Source organism: Idiotropiscis lumnitzeri, chromosome 7 (genome assembly GCF_059441095.1).
Source record: "Idiotropiscis lumnitzeri isolate Australia: NSW breed Sydney's pygmy pipehorse chromosome 7, RoL_Ilum_1.0, whole genome shotgun sequence".
Lineage (NCBI taxonomy): Eukaryota > Metazoa > Chordata > Actinopteri > Syngnathiformes > Syngnathidae > Idiotropiscis > Idiotropiscis lumnitzeri.
The window spans coordinates 23,141,134-23,157,422 of record NC_142397.1 but is presented as its reverse complement, the minus strand read 5'-3'; the positions used below and the strand labels follow the sequence as shown (position 1 = coordinate 23,157,422).

Below are 16,289 nucleotides of genomic sequence, written 5' to 3'. Positions count from 1 at the left end.
GTCCTCATGGGAATTGTGTCACAATGAACAAGTTGATTTTTACTGAGATAAATGGACATTGCAATTAATCAAAAGAAAATATCAAGTTCCATCTCTATGGTACAACAGTAAACATTATGACAATATAAACTTATGTCACCTGTGTTTTGGTTGAACAGCTCTATTCAGCTAGAACTAATCCTGTCAAATTTTGCATCACAAAACATGTTTTACTGTATTTTAAGGAGGGTTGGCGAAACTCATCCAACTCCTTGTTATTGATCTTGACATAAAAAGAGCAAAATATCTGAGATTTTGCGGGGAGGGAGCTAGCACATTGTACACAATTTGGATGCAGAATGTAGGTTAAGCAGCTGGTGTGTTCTTCTGCTACACTGCCAAAATGATATGCTCATGCAGATGTAACTACAGCTACTGGATCTTTTTCTCTCTGTCACATACACTCATCCACACAGTCAATCGGGTCGGGCCGTTAAGATTTGGATTACTTGGGTGCCAGAGTAAGAGGTGTCTGAATGAGCAGATGGACATATGGTTTCTTTCTTACGAGTATGGTGGGAATTGAAACTTGTGATCTCAAACATTACTTAAGGCCCCAAACTTCCTGCCACCCACTTTATTAATTTCATGACCTATGCTTGATTGCGGCATGCATTACTGCATCAGTGCGCATGAGCATGCATGAGAATGCTTAACAGCTGCATTTACATATTCATTAATAATAAGGCCTCCACTAAAGTGAATGATGATGCAGATAGTGATAATAATGATGACTGTACTATACAGTAGGGCGGTGACGATAATTTGATATCGATATGTATCGCGATAGTTGGTTGATTTATAGCAATATAAATAGTATCATAAATTATCGATCCAAAAAAAAATAACGGAGGAGATTCGACCAATCACGGCCCAACTCGTCACAAACTCCCTCCCATTTAGGAAATACAACCTGATGCTTACACATGCGCCGCTGAGCAAGCGTGACTCAAAACAAAACAAAACAAAAAAACGGGTGGCGAAAGGTCGAGTTTCCGGCCGACTTGAGGAAACGGCCCGTAGCTCCATCAAACGAGAGCTCCGGAGAAGTGAGGCTGGCATACGTAGAACTTAAGCTGCTAACAAGCACTCTCGCCGGACACGCTTCACAAGGGAGGCCGGCGTGCGTTTGACTTTTTTTCAAGTTCATTTTGAAGGTTAAATGTTACATTTTAAAATAAAACAAATCTGAATTCAGCCCTATTCCCTTTTTGTTTTTCAATAGTAAAAAAAAAAAATAGTAATAAAAATAATTCTATATATACACATCGGTATCGACTGATATGACACACTTGCGTCACGATAGTTTTCAGCCATATCGCCTAGGCCTACTATACAGGGAAAGCATTTGTATTTATGTTTGAAGATGTTTAAAGCAAAATAACCATGTAAAGCCTAACATTCAACAAAAGAAATACACCAATTTTGCACTGATTTGTATCCCATGTGCTCTTTTTGTGACCATCCAGGCCAGAGAAGGAAGCGATGGAGACATATATCCGCGAGTCGCTGGCTGCCGGGCTCATCCGTCCCTCTTCTTCCCCCCTGGGAGCGGGGTTCTTCTTCGTGAAGAAGAAAGATGCCTCGCTCCGCCCCTGCATCGACTTCAAACCCCTGAACCAGATCACTGTAAAGAACAAGTCCTCGCTCCCCCTCATCGACCCCTCATTTGAACCCCTGTGTGAGGCCCAGGTGTTCTCCAAGCTGGACTTACGGAACGCGTACCATCTGGTCCGCATCCGGGAGGGGGACGAATGGAAGACGGCGTTCAACACACCCCTGGGACACTTCGAGTACTTGGTGATGCCCTTCGGCCTCACCAACGCCCCCGCCGTCTTCCAGGCCCTTATGACGGACGTCTTCCGCGACATGCTCAACCGGTTCGTGTTCATATACCTGGACGATATTCTCATCTTCTCCCGTTCTCTCTCAGACCACCGCCGACATGTCCGACTGGTCCTCCAGCGCCTCCTGGAGAATCGGCTGTATGTGAAACCCGAAAAATGCGAGTTCCACGTCTCATCCGTGCCGTTCCTGGGCTACATCATCGCCCGGGGGCAACTTCGTCCCGACCCGGCCAAGATCCAGGCCGTAGCGGAGTGGCCCCAGCCCACCACCCGGAAGGAGCTCCAACGCTTCCTCGGATTTGCGAACTTCTACCGCCGCTTCATCCGGGACTATAGTAAGGTCGCCAGTCCACTCACCGCACTTACCTCCACAGCCACCGCGTTCCAGTGGACCCAGGCGGATTCCCAGGCCTTCACTCGCCTCAAGGGGGCCTTCACCAGCGCCCCGGTACTCCGGCACCCCGACCCCTCGCTCCAGTTCATCGTGGAGGTGGACGCCTCCGATACCGGGGCGGGGGCCGTCCTCTCTCAGCGGGATCCCGGTACCCAGGTAATCCACCCCTGTGCATTCTTCTCCAGGCGCCTGTCCCCAGCTGAGAGAAACTATGACGTGGGCAACCGGGAGCTCCTCGCGGTGGTATGGGCTCTCCAGGAGTGGCGGCACTGGCTCGAAGGTACCTCGACCCCCTTCTTGGTCTGGACGGACCATAAGAACCTGGCTTACCTGCAGTCCGCCAAACGACTGAACCCCCGCCAGGCGCGCTGGAACCTGTTCCTAAGCCGGTTCAATTTCACCCTCTCCTTCCGACCCGGTTCGAACAATGGTAAGGCGGACGCCCTCTCACGTCTGTTCTCGCCCCCTGCCAGCCCGGACACGCCGGAGCCCATCCTACCCTCTTCCTGCCTCCTGGGAGCGGCCACCTGGGACATCGAGCGGGTCGTCCGAGAGGCCCAGGAGCAACAACCCGACCCGCGCCCAGATCCCTCCGACCGCCTGTTCGTCCCCGACGCAGCACGGTCCCAGGTACTCCAATGGGGGCACTCATCCTCGCTCACCTGCCACCCGGGCGTAGCACGCACACTTCGCTTCCTCCAGCAGCGCTTCTGGTGGCCCCGGATGGCGAAGGACACCCGGGAGTTCGTGCTGGCCTGCTCCGTCTGCGCCCGCGGGAAGGCCTCCCACGCGGTCCCGGCCGGTCTCCTCCAGCCACTGCCCATCCCGAGCCGTCCCTGGTCCCACGTCGCCCTGGACTTCGTCACCGGTCTCCCTCCTTCCAATGGACATACCGTCATCCTCACCCTCATCGATCGCTTTTCCAAGTGCGTCCACTACGTCCCCCTTCCCAAGCTGCCCACCGCACTGGAAACAGCCAAGCTCCTCACCCAACACATTTTCCGACCCCACGGAATCCCGGAGGACATCGTGTCCGACCGGGGCCCCCAGTTCGCCTCCCAGGTATGGCGGGAATTCTGCAAGGCGGTCGGGGCCACTGCCAGTCTCTCCTCGGGGTACCACCCGCAATCCAACGGCCAGACGGAGCGGGCCAACCAGGACCTGGAAGCCGCTCTTCGATGCGTGGTGGCCCGCAACCCGGACTCCTGGAGTGACGCCCTGCCCTGGGTCGAATACGCCCACAACTCTCTCTCCACCTCGGCCACAGGTATGTCTCCCTTTATGGCGTGTTTTGGATACCAACCTCCTTTGTTCAAGGACCAGGAGCATGCCGTGGCCGTTCCCTCGGTCGAGGAGCACCTCCGCCGGATCCGAGGAGTCTGGGCCGAGGTGAAGGCCGCACTCACCCGGGCGGCCCAGAGGACCAAGCGCCTGGCCGACCGTCGCCGATCCCCAGCTCCGGACTACCAGCCCGGCCAGATGGTGTGGCTCTCCTCACGCGACCTCCCCCTCCAGGTTGATTCACGTAAGCTGGCTCCCCGTTTCATCGGTCCCTTCCCCATCGAAAGGATGATCAACCCGTCCTCCGTCCGGCTTAAGCTCCCCGAGTCCCTCAAGATTCATCCTACCTTCCATGTCTCCCTCCTCAAGCCGGTATCCTCTAGCCCACTGAGCCCTCCGACTGTAGCCCCCCCACCACCCCTGATGATAGACGACCACCCGGCTTACACCGTATCCAAGGTCCTGGATGTGCGGCGCCGTGGCAGGGGGTTCCAATATCTCGTAGATTGGGAGGGGTACGGTCCGGAAGAGCGCTCCTGGATCCCGCGCAAGCTCTTCCTCAACGACACCCCCCTCAGGGAGTTCTACGCGCTCCACCCGGACAAGCCGGGTAGGACGCCAGGAAGCGTCCGTTAGGGGGGGGATACTGTGACGGTTCGGGTCGGGGAGGAGGGCTTGGCAGTCTCTGATTATTTGCAGGTTCGCGATCCTTCCAGCCAGGCCCTCCTCCAGAGAAAGTGGGCGTCGGCTCCGGCGCACCTGCAGCTCGTTGCCGGCAATCAACGAGCAGCATAAAGATCAGCCACGCCAGGAGCTCGACGCCGGATTATCTCGTCTACTCACGTGGTACTGGCCATGTCTCGACACGCTGCTCGTTCGCCTGACTCTTTGTTCCCTCGTGCCAGTCTGACCTCTGTGCTCTTTGTTCCCCCTTCCAGCCGACCCGAGCCCGTCCGGTCCCGAGCTTCCCGCGCCCGTTCCCAAGTTCCTGCCCGACGATCGTCTCGCCCGCGCTTCCCTCCATTCGCCGCTCACCTGCTTCTTCCGGGCCGCGTCCGCCGCTCCTCCGCCAGCCGGCGAGCGTCTCCCGGTGCACGCCGCTCCAACGCCTGCCCGACCACCCACGCTCCCGCAGCCGCGCTCCCTGCCCGGCTCGCCGCGCCTCCTCATCCCCTAATAAATCCGGTCTCTACCACCTCTGTCGCTCTTGGGTCCTCCTTCCCTCACACACGGTTCGCGCAACCGCGACACTTTTATTAGAAATTGACTAACACTTAGAAGGAAGGTCCTTATTGATTTTTTGTTTTTAAACATTTTAAGTGTTAAAGAAATTTAAGTTTGTCATGTTATCAAGTTTCAAACCTATGCTTACAGGTCAGAAGGTCACAAGTGAACATGTACCTCTTTGCGGTTCAGAATTCGCAGAAGTGTCTGCGCTGGCAGAACAGGAAACCGGCCGGCTCAAACTTAGCAGAAGTGTGAACCAAAAGATGTCTTATAAACTGAGACTGTTAGAATAAACAGGAAGAGCGTGGGCGAGTGTGATAAAGTCAGTGTTCAAGTTTTCCATACTGTATGAGTTGCATATTCAAAGTGCTTATGCTGTGATGCAAATAAAAACCACACGGGAGCAGGAAGTTTCAGCTTTTCCTCCTGGGCCTCCTCACACTGAGGGCTTTGGAGGACTCGCGATTGACAAAGACAATCTTGGCTGGTTGATTCATTTATCCAGCTTGTTTTGACAGAAACATCCCTGACAGTATGCAACAAGAAGCTAGCCTCTACCATGATCAGTGCACTCCGACAATATAATGTGTCTGTATCTTAAGAAGTACAAAAACTCTTTGTTTCAGCACTACAGTATCATATTGGTTCATTCACCCATTTTCAAATTAGAGTAGATCTGAAAGAAGCAGGAGATTGACAGGAAAATTATTACAGAATCTGCAATGTTGCAATCGGGTCGTAGTGAAGAAAGATGAACAAAAAACTAAGAAGCTCAGACTTGCCAACCAAACTAATGTTCTCACCCCCCAAGTTAAAATACAATGAAATACTATACAACTTTATATAGCGCATTTCACAAAAGCTGAAGCTGTAACGAATATGGTGTAATATAAATTAGCAGGAATTTAGAACACAAACTATAACACAAAAAAAACACAATAGATACCAGAGAACAGCAGAACAGCGACAGTATCATGTTGAGTCGAAAATTAAAGAATAAAAATGGGTCTTCAAACAAGTTTTAATAGTGGATACAAAGGGGGCTTGCCTAACATTCAATAGGAGCTCATTCCATAGGGAAGGACCGGCAACAGAAAAGGCACAATCCCCCCTGAGGCAGCGCTTAGTCCACGGCACCTCCAGCAGCATTTTTCTGCCATAGACTTGAGGCAGGTGCATAGGGGTGGAAGCTCTGAGAAGTACGCTGGGGTAAAGCCATTTAAAAATTTGAAGACGAACTTAAGTATCTTAAAGCGAACTCTAAAGTGCACTGGGAGCCAGTGAAGAGAGACCGAGATTGGGGTTACGTGATTTGTCTTCTGAGCCCCAGTTATAAGACGAGCAGCAGAATTTTGCACGAGTTGGAGGCACTTGCATTTCAGTAATCTAGCCTAGATGTAAAGAAGGCATTGATTACTGTTTCTAATTGCTGCTCGGAAAGAAAGGGCTTGACTTTAACCAGCTACCAAAGGTGAAAAAAGTTGGATCGAACAACAGCAGTGATTTGCCCATCTAATTTAAAATCACTGTCCTATTTAAAACCCAAATTCAAGACTGTTGGCTTGAGATAAGACACAAGGGGGCCGAGGTCAACAGGGTTGAGAGTAAAAGGGCCACTGGGACCGAACACCATAACTTCTGCATTCTTTTCATTGAAATTCAAGAAATTGAGTGACATGCAGATTTTGATTTCCTCTACACAGGACAGAAGTGGTCTCAAGTAGAAAGCATATTTTTTTTGCCTCAGTGGGACATAGATCTGACTGTCATCGACATTGCAATGGAAGGAAATTCCATGTTTTTGTAGGATGAAACCGAAGGGCAGCATGTTAACAAATACGCCAAGGGCCCCAAAACGAAACCTTGAGGAACATCATATGACAAAGTGTCAAAGTGGCACTCGGAGCAACCTAGGCGAACACAAAGCTCCTATCAGTCAAATAGGATCCAAACCACTCTAGAGTGCTACCACTAATACCCACCAGGGGTTGTAAACAAGCCAGAAAAATACTGTGGTCCACCGTGTCAAACCAATGCAGTTTGCCAGGAGCATATCATTCAAAACTCATGCACTCTGTCTTGTGTATTTTCTTGAAACTTGACTGGAAAACCTCCATTACATTGTGTTCATCCAAGAAAGACCGTAACTGCAGGTGCACCACCTTTTCTTGAATTTTAGAAATTTTAGACTGTTGTTGATAATGGCCAATACTTGGGAGAACTTCCTTAACGAACTGAGGAAGGACGGTGTCATATGGTGAGCCGGCTGGCTTAAAATGTTAAACCACACCAAAGATGACAAGGAGATTGCTTCAAAGGAATCCAACACTCCGGAACAAGGAACATAGAGAGATGGGTGAAGTGTAGTGTTCGATACGAGAGCCCTAGCTGGAGCAGCATTGTCTAAAAATCAATACAGATGTAATTGACGAAATTGAGTTCCCTTGCAAGTAGTCTGAGCTCTCCCTTCGAAAAAGGAATGCTAAGAGTCGAGGTGGCACTCTTCCGCCTCGAGAAGTGCCAGATGAGGTTTTTGAATCTGGTTAGGATGCAACCTGGACATGTACAAGAGGGAGAACAGCTCCAAGGTAAATGCGATACATGCTGGAAAGATTCTCATTTGGCGGGCCTGCGAAAGGTCTCAAGATACCGTTGGAAGAGCTGGTCAAAGTGTATGAAGAGGGAGAATTCGTAGACTGCAGCCACTATGAGCCAAACTCCAGATAAGTGCAAAGCGATACATAGATGGATGGATCAATCCCGACGTGACAATTTACAGACAATGTATTTACAGGAGGAAAAAAGACAGATTGGATGCATCATTTATTTTCTACTAAAAAGGATATTTAATTACTTTCATTTTTAAAACCCGTTTGAAGACATATTTTTATTCTTTAGCTTTTGCTTGAGACTGTTGCCGTTCTGCTATTATTCTGGCATCTATTGTAAATGTGTTTATGTGTTTTAATTTATGTTCTAATTACTTGCTAATTTATATGACCGCATATGGTCAGTGCTTTGTTACAGCTCCATCTGTTGTGTAATGCGCTAAATAATTAAAATTGTATTGTAATGCATTGTATTGTACTTGATTAGACGACACATTGCGAGCCTAGTGTAATAGCAACTGGATTATGGGTCATTTCATTGTATATTTTGGGCAGGCTTGGGGAGGAATGGAATACATGTACTGGTGTTACATTGTTTCAGGATACAAAAATATTTAATTATTTCATTTCAGTTACACCGCAAAAAAAACAACGACATGCGATTACAGTTACCTTTATTAAGAATTGGAATTATTTCGCATGATTACATTTTCTATGCGGACAAGGGCCACCGGCCTGGTTGCTTATTTGAGCCCTCAGGGCAACAAATGGATAAATTGTCTTGATATTTATAGTTCAATGGACTGCCATGACTCTGTTCGTCCGATCGTTGATGCGATATTGTTAGCAAAGGTGTAGTAGCCATACTGTCATTGGGGATAGGTGGGGAAACTGGCGGTGTTGTGGCCTCCAAACGCAGCCATTTTAAAACATGGAGGAAAGATGGGTGACTGTCTGTACCGTATTCACACTCACTGAAGGACTGATTTATCCTATTTGACATTTACAATGAAAAGTGTATCTGTCCGATTCCTCTAATATGGTAGCACCTAACCTGAATTTCACCATTCTAAATTACTAAATTACATCCTGTCACAAATCACACACAGATTTACTGTAGAAACATCACACAGTAAAGCCCTCTTCAATGCGGGGTCTGAGATCACGGTCCCCATATTTCCCTTTATTATGGTGTATAATTAATTTAGTATTTTCGCCGTTTGCCCGCATTTTGCAGCAGTGTTAAGTTCATTACCCTGCGTGTCATGATAAAATACTCTCATCTACTGATTTCGCCAATCAGGGCAGCTATCGTTTTGCCAGCTGCTGATTGGAAGTTGTGTTCTGTCAGTAAACACATTGTGTGCTGCAAGCATTGCTGATCACGTCTGCATTTTCCATGCTGTACATAATGTGAGCCAAGGCAATCAGCTTTATTTATATAGCACATTCCATACACAAACTCAAAATTTAACGACATCACAATGTAATGTGTAAGAGAAGTGGCGTCATGACATTGTACATGAGCTGCAATTCCAAAACAGCATTGATGGAGCCGACGAGGTGAACTGTACAAAAGAAACACAGCCAGTCAGCAACTGACCATATCCGTGTTCACAAAAGAAGAAAAAAAAATCACTGATGTAGAAGGGCTATGACCATGTTAATGTGCCGTTTAATGCCATGCGCGTGCAAGCGGAATATTTTCAGTTGAATTTTAACACATTACACGTTTGTCAACTGCTCAAAGACTGCAAGAGAAGCTCAGCTTCCCCCCAAAAAAGTGGTTAAATATGTACTGCTGTGTGTACATTACATTGACTAAATATGCACTACAATACCTCATCAGACATAACTGACAACTTCTTTCTCATTCATCCCCAAAGCGCCATGGCGCTTTTACACGGTCAGGTTTTAACTACCAGTCACCAGTGATGAGAAAACATGACTTACAACTTAAGGCAACAAATATATACTTTGATTCCAAATGAAATAGGTTGGTTTCAATGAAAATTACCTTTGTTTACCAAATATTAAAAAAATATATATATTTTGATTGAGAATTATTTTTTATACTATAATCTTGTGATATTTTTGCTCATGGTTATAGTACTGTCGTGGGTCCGATTTCGGCTCCGGCCTTCCTGTGTGGAGTTCGCATGTTCTCCCCATGCCTGCGTGGGTTTCCTCCGGGTACTCCGGACACTCTAAATTGTCCCTAGCTATGAGTGTGAGCGCGGATGGTTGTTCGTCTATGTGTACCCTGCGATTGGTTGGCAACCAATTCAGGGTGTACCCCGCCTACTGCCCGAAGACAGCTGGGATAGGCTCCAGCACCCCGCCAACCCTCGTGAAGAGAAGCGGAAAAGATAATGAATGGATGGATATCATACTGTCTAAATCTAATATCGGTCCATGCTATTGTTATTTATAAATACAGTAAATGCATACCGTATCTTACAGACATGTCACAAGCATCTTGGTGGGTGGATGTGGCCCCTTAAGTCCCCCATGGCAAAGGGTGTGATACTTCCTTCACAACAATTACTACTTTCATGTACCGTATAACACATCTCAAATTTGCATGTGAAAAGGGAGAAGAGAGGAAGGGAGTTAATTTAAAACCTTCCAGTTGCAAGATATGAGTGTATTAATTGAAAACAAGATCTCGAATTGATACATTTTAAAAATTTAACTTGATAAGTGAGACTTATTACATCCCATTAGCTAGACAGCCGTGTGCGGGTGTGTGTGTGTGTGTGTGTGTGTGCGCGCACTGGTTTTCATGTGGTTGTCACAGTCACGTCATGGGGACCAGTTGCGGTATGGGGACAAAAAACCTGGTCCCCATGAGGAAAACTACTAAAAAACAGCTGAGGGGCTGCACATAATGTTCCTGTCAATTTTTTAGCTCAGGCCCATACCACACAATTTTTTATCATAGCGTGTGTGTTAATGGTGCTCACCAGCTCCCCCACATGATTTGTAGCTGCTACTGCACTCACTGGTTTACACACGTTTTTGCATATGCCCGCCCACACCACCCGCACCGCCCACACCGCCCGCACCGTCCACACCGCCCACACCGCCCACTTGTTGGTCCCCAAATGGAAGCATTTTATCAGCGAAGAAACTGTAACAGGTGAACCACATTTAGTAATCATCAGAAGACGCAAGAGCTAATGAAGATGGCGGCGCAGAAGCTAAAGTAAAACACAAGGTAAGCAATGCTGGACGAATTAATGTTACTTAACGTCTTATGTTACAAATTTAGACAATATAATAAGGTTATTCTCGCTAGTCACCGTGTATCAATTAGCAATGAGCATCATGGACCCAGTTTTATTAAGATCAGTTACTCGATTGTAGCCTGGGTTTCCCTAAGTGCTTTATAACCCTATGTAGCGAGTGAATATAAGTATAGGTTGTACATGCACAACCAACCATAGTCTCCTCGACTAAAAATGTTTATTATAACTATTGAAGCTCAGGATAAAGGTTTTCATGGCTCGATGAGCTATGGCTAGGCTAAGGTAAATGCTAACCACTCAAACTCCACTCCGAGCTTCTACCCTCTCTTATTTAATTAGAATGGAGTGTAGGAAAAAATAAAAGATGAAATCTATTGACTAACAGATTGATTTGATACAAGTTACAGTCCATTTAAAATCCGAAGGACTGTGATAATCTCATGCATGCAGGGCATAGACACTGTTTGTGAAACTGATATTTCAATTCTAATAGAATGTGCTGCAGCGAGCGCAAATAAAACAGCTTTTTCTTTATCGGCCTTTAAATTAAAAAAAACATCAGATGCTGATAATTTGATAATCGGTCTATCACTAGAATAAACCACTAGAATAAACCACAGGTTTGTTTAGTGTTGTGATTTATTTATTTATGAAATGTTTTTATTTTTTTTATTTTAACATGGCCCATGATAAATGCATGAATTATATTTGTGTTGGCTATGTATTTCAGGTAAATGTCATGTATCAATGAGATTAGATTATTATTAATCATGATTTAGTTTGGGCGCTCACAATGTCCCCGCATCAAACTGTCACATTTCAGTGTAAAAGTGTGAGGGTCATAATTGTATTTGGAAAGTCAGACTGCAGGCCATCCGCTCCCCATGAGAAACTGAAACAATGTGTAAAGAAATGTCCCCATAAAGCCTGTTTGATTGTAAGATGGATGGAAATAGAGTTTGATAAGGAAGAAAGAATGTTTACAAAAAGTTGTTCTCTCTGGCAATTTCTTTATCTATATTGTATACGGTTTACTTATGGTTGACTATTGTTTTCTTGTATCATGTTCTAAAATGTGTTTTCTTTCTGAATTTATTACAGATGACAAACATCACAGCCTTGTCTTGATGCTGCTGATCCAAGGAACTTTCAACAGGTATCTTGAAATCCATATTCCTGTAATTCGGTCTGTCTATATCTGTGCATTCATGATGGTGGACAGCCATTTTTATGATTTAAATATTGTGCTTGCACGCAGCAGGCAATTTCACATAATGCATCCAGAACATTAGTGTTAGCGGACAATTTCAGGTAGATTTAATCTTTCGCAGGAATTATTTTCTTGTTTAGTTCATGCTCTTTTCTAGACACACATGTCGTCCCCACAACACACTTTCAATTTGTGTGAGGAAAAACTGTGCAAAATCTTTTAATAACGTCCGCATGAGGAACTAGCATAATGTTTACAAAAATATCCCCACGAAGTCTGTTTGACAACATTCAACTGGTATGTTTAGCCATCACGTTTTCATGGAAATTGAGTTCTCTATATCTGTGCAGTCATGATGATGGACAGTAATTTATATGATTAAGTATTGTGCTTGCACACAACAGGCAGTTTCACATAATGCATTCAGAATATTAGTGTTAGCAGAGTATTTGAGGTAGATTTAATAAGTCACGGGGATTATTATCATCTTTTGTTATTGCTCTTTTCTGGACACTCACGCTGTCCCCACAACACACTTTCACTTAGTGTGTATGAGGAAAAACTATCATTTTCAATGTAGTCCCTATAAGGAATTGACAATGTTAACTGTAATGTCCCCACAAAGTCTGATTGATTCAAGATATATGAAAACAACCAGATGGATGATGACAGGCATCCAACCAACACTGTCCTGGAGGTACATATGTTACGTATGTTGATAAATGTTGGTGTTGTCTGTGTCACGGTTGGAATGAAAATCAGCACCTCCTAATCTGATACCATGCTCCTCAATCATGAGGGGTCGAGTGCCCTTTTGTCCCACCGGGAGGATGTCCCAGGACACGCTAAAACTTTGTCTCCCAGGTGGCTTTGGAACAGCTTAATGAAGTCGTTCGGGAGATGTAAATCTGGACTTTCCTGCTTTTGTTGCTGCCCCCACGACCCGACCTTGGATAAGCGGTAGAGAATAAATGAATGGAACACAGAAATGCATTTAGAAATGTATTGCAACTGTCTTTGAACTTTGACATTTCTTTTAAAAAAATGTTGGCATTAAAAATGATAAAGCTTTAGTTCTCTATGTGTGTAAAGACAATTTAGCAAAATCTTTTTCCGTAGGAAAACGAAGTGAGAGGGTTGACATGGCCCAATTAACACTCAAAGCACAGACACCACCATCAGGTAAGCACAGGCCACCATCACTCAATGACTATGAAATGCTATCAGGAATTGATGCAAAAAAGTCCTCCTTCAAAGGTAAACTCTTTAAGTCATGTTGCTTTTTCGAAAATGTATTTTCACTGTACAAATCAAAATATAGATGCCTGTCTGTAATTTTCACTGAAACGTGATTATCTCAAATTGATATGAATTTCAACCTAAGCTCTGACCGCTACATTTTTTCTGAATGTTTTAGAAGGCGCGGCACGGTGGCCGACTGGTTAGCACGTTGGCCTCACAGTGCGGAGGTCTTGGGTTTGTTTCCGGCTCCGGTCTTCCTGTGTGGAGTTTGTTCTCCCCGTGCCTGCGTGGGATTTCTCCGGGTATCCCGGTTTCCTCCCACGTTTCAAAGACATGCATGGCAGGTTGATTGAACACACTAAATTGTCCCTCGGTGTGAGTGTGAGTGCGGATGATTGTTCGTCTATGTGTGCCCTGCGATTGGCTGGCAACCAGTTCAGGGTGTCCCCCACCTACTGCCAAAAGACAGCTGGGCTCCAGCACCCCCGTGACCCTTGTAAGGACAAGCGGTACAGATAATGCATGGATCTTTTAGAAGGATGCATCAGTGCAGCCTGTTTGCTCATTGAACAGCAAAAAAAAAAGTGATTGCCAGTACAAAAGACAGAATGCAGTGTGATGATACAATTACAATGTAAATCTATGTAATGGCTGTGTTTTCACTTTAATTGAGGAACCTGGTCCATTGCACAGGTTAAGAGCTTTAGATTGGAATTTAATCATATACTCGCCTTTACTATTTTAAATAACCAAAAACTCCCTATTTTCTCACTACTTCAAAGCAAATCCACACAGAGAAAAGAAGAATTCCCTGGCAGAAAACCCAAGTTCAAGCAGTGGAAATGCACATGATGAAGTTCATCAATTATTTTCTCGTCCCAGGAAAAACGGACCGTGAGAAATGTTTAAAAGCAGTAGCAGAACTACATAAAGCCCGGGACTGGCAGACCCCCATATTTTATGTCTACAACAGGATTTCAGCTGCCAAAAATAAATTTCAGCGCCACTACATTTTTGGTTGGTTGGCCGCACCCTGCTCAGGCACTTTATTTCCCCCTATTATGTACACTGTATTACTATTTGACCACCGTGTTATTAAAAGGTGTCAACATTACATGTTTGATTTTAAATTTGTTTTAAACACAATACAACTTTATTTATATAGCTCATGTACATAGTTATTGTTCATCACACGTTGTTCATAGTGTTGGGAAATACAACACTACGGTTCTTTGATTGGAAGTTCCAGAACAGGTCGGAGATGTATAACCTACGTGTTGAAACTATATTTAGCAAACAAAAAATATAAAATTGGATGGGTTCAACTTAAATATTCATATTAATTGATATTTTTGCATGGTCTTCAGAGGACTCATTTGATAGTTTAGTTCAAATGCTTGCCATTTGTCAATATTAGTACTAGTAAGTGACACTTTGTGTAAGGTCCCCATTAATCACGTGTACCATGTGGGGACCCTGTGTGACTTATGGTAATAAATTTACATATATTCAAATTAAGTCCCCATCAACCACAAAAAATCTTTTTTTTTTCCGTCCTCATATGACATGGTCCAGACATGACTTCATCATTTCTGTTATTTTAATGCGTGTATAGGCTAATAAGGCCGTAGTACATACGCCTGATTTTTTTTCATGGCTCTAGATCATTTAGAAAGGGTAGTCCCCACAAATGATGAATAAAAAAGTGGTCCCCGCAAACCATAAAAACCCATAGGGGCGTGTGTGTGTGGGGGGGTGTGCGTGTGTGTGTGGGTGGGGGTGTGTGTGTGTTACATACCCAGTGCGTTTAGTGATAGTGCCAAGGGTCATGGGTTGTTTGATCTGAGCCAGAGGTAGCACAATGGTGAGGTTGGGCAAAGAAGACAATTGTGGATTTGCCATATTATTGGTGAAGTTGTTGTACAATTCTTGGCTGCTTAATTTGTCTGAGAAAAAGAAGGGGAAAAAACAGCACCATTCATTTATTTGCTGCAGTAGTGGATGTTCCGAGAAGAGTATGTGTAGAAAGGGGTCAAATACAATCAAGCTACAGAAGACACAATAATGACAAAAGATTTAAAACAATACAATAGGTGTTCTATTGCACCCAACCCAGGATGAACCTACTACATAGAAGTATATATTGAGTATTGTTTAATTTAATATACTTGGAGTTGGAAGCTCTCCAAAGTCTACAGAAAACATAAAAGTCTTTGTGGAATTCTGAATATGTACTGCAAGATGGTGTGCCTTCTTGTGTCTAGCCATGTGTTAATCATGAACGATCAGAATAACTTACCACTGGTTAGTAAGTAAGTAATTCCAATCAATATCCTCAACAATTGTACCTTGGCAATCAGTCAGCAGTTACAGTTAGCTTGCACCTCAGATATTTGAAGTGTTTCTGTAAATCTGGTAGTAAACCACAAATTAATTTCTGCTTGAACATTTAAGTGCAATGCTGGTACATTACCATTTTGTTGCACTACTGAAGTATAGTTTTTTTTTTATTTCAATGCATAAATAAATAAAAGCATGTAAAGAGTACATTTAGTCCTAACCACACCCCTTTTCTGACCTAAACGGAAGTTGGGCTCACTGATTGGAAACAGACCTCGAAAAAACGGGGACAGCCATCTTACACCTCCTGTTTAGGACTTGCAAATGTGCTTTTCTGCTGGTGAAATATTTTTGTAAATTTCACAAACATTTTTGGGGGGACGCTATGTTGGAAATTCTATTGACCGTATGAAACAAAAGTCGGGACTGTGACAGGGAAGGTGGCCGGTCAGTTCAAACACTCTGAGCCGGAGCTTTTTGAGAGTGGATTGCAGACAAGGCACAGCAGCCTCAGTTACGAAGAAGAGACCTATTTTTGGGTTAGTGTTTTATAACACAGTTGGAGTCATTTTCAATTCAGCAAAAACGGAAAACGATGCCACCAAAATGGGAAGTCAACCCATAAAATGTCTACAAGGATATATTCTATGCAGGCCCACTAATATAAACATGACATTCATATTTAATTTGTGAAATATGAGTCAAGCAGCAAAATCCATCCATTTTTAGCCATCTCAGGGGCAGACATTTTATCACTTCTGTCGACTGAAAATGACATCACAGTTGCTCAGGGCTCAGATAACAACCTGGCTAGGCTTCAGACAACAGGAGAGTCATGCTTAGTCATTA

At 44.7% G+C, this 16,289-nt stretch overlaps 1 protein-coding gene across 16 annotated transcripts in view; it reads right to left on the bottom strand.

Moving 5' to 3' along the window:
* bcas3 (BCAS3 microtubule associated cell migration factor) overlaps nt 1-16,289 on the bottom strand; it is a 474,526-nt gene that overhangs the window by 298,119 nt on the left and 160,118 nt on the right. For all 16 annotated transcript variants that reach the window (XM_088299829.1, XM_088299828.1, XM_088299825.1 and 13 more), the window contains one exon: nt 14,899-15,046. In XM_088299829.1, coding sequence (XP_088155955.1) covers nt 14,899-15,046 — 148 coding nt within the window. The remainder of the gene's footprint in view (nt 1-14,898; nt 15,047-16,289) is intronic.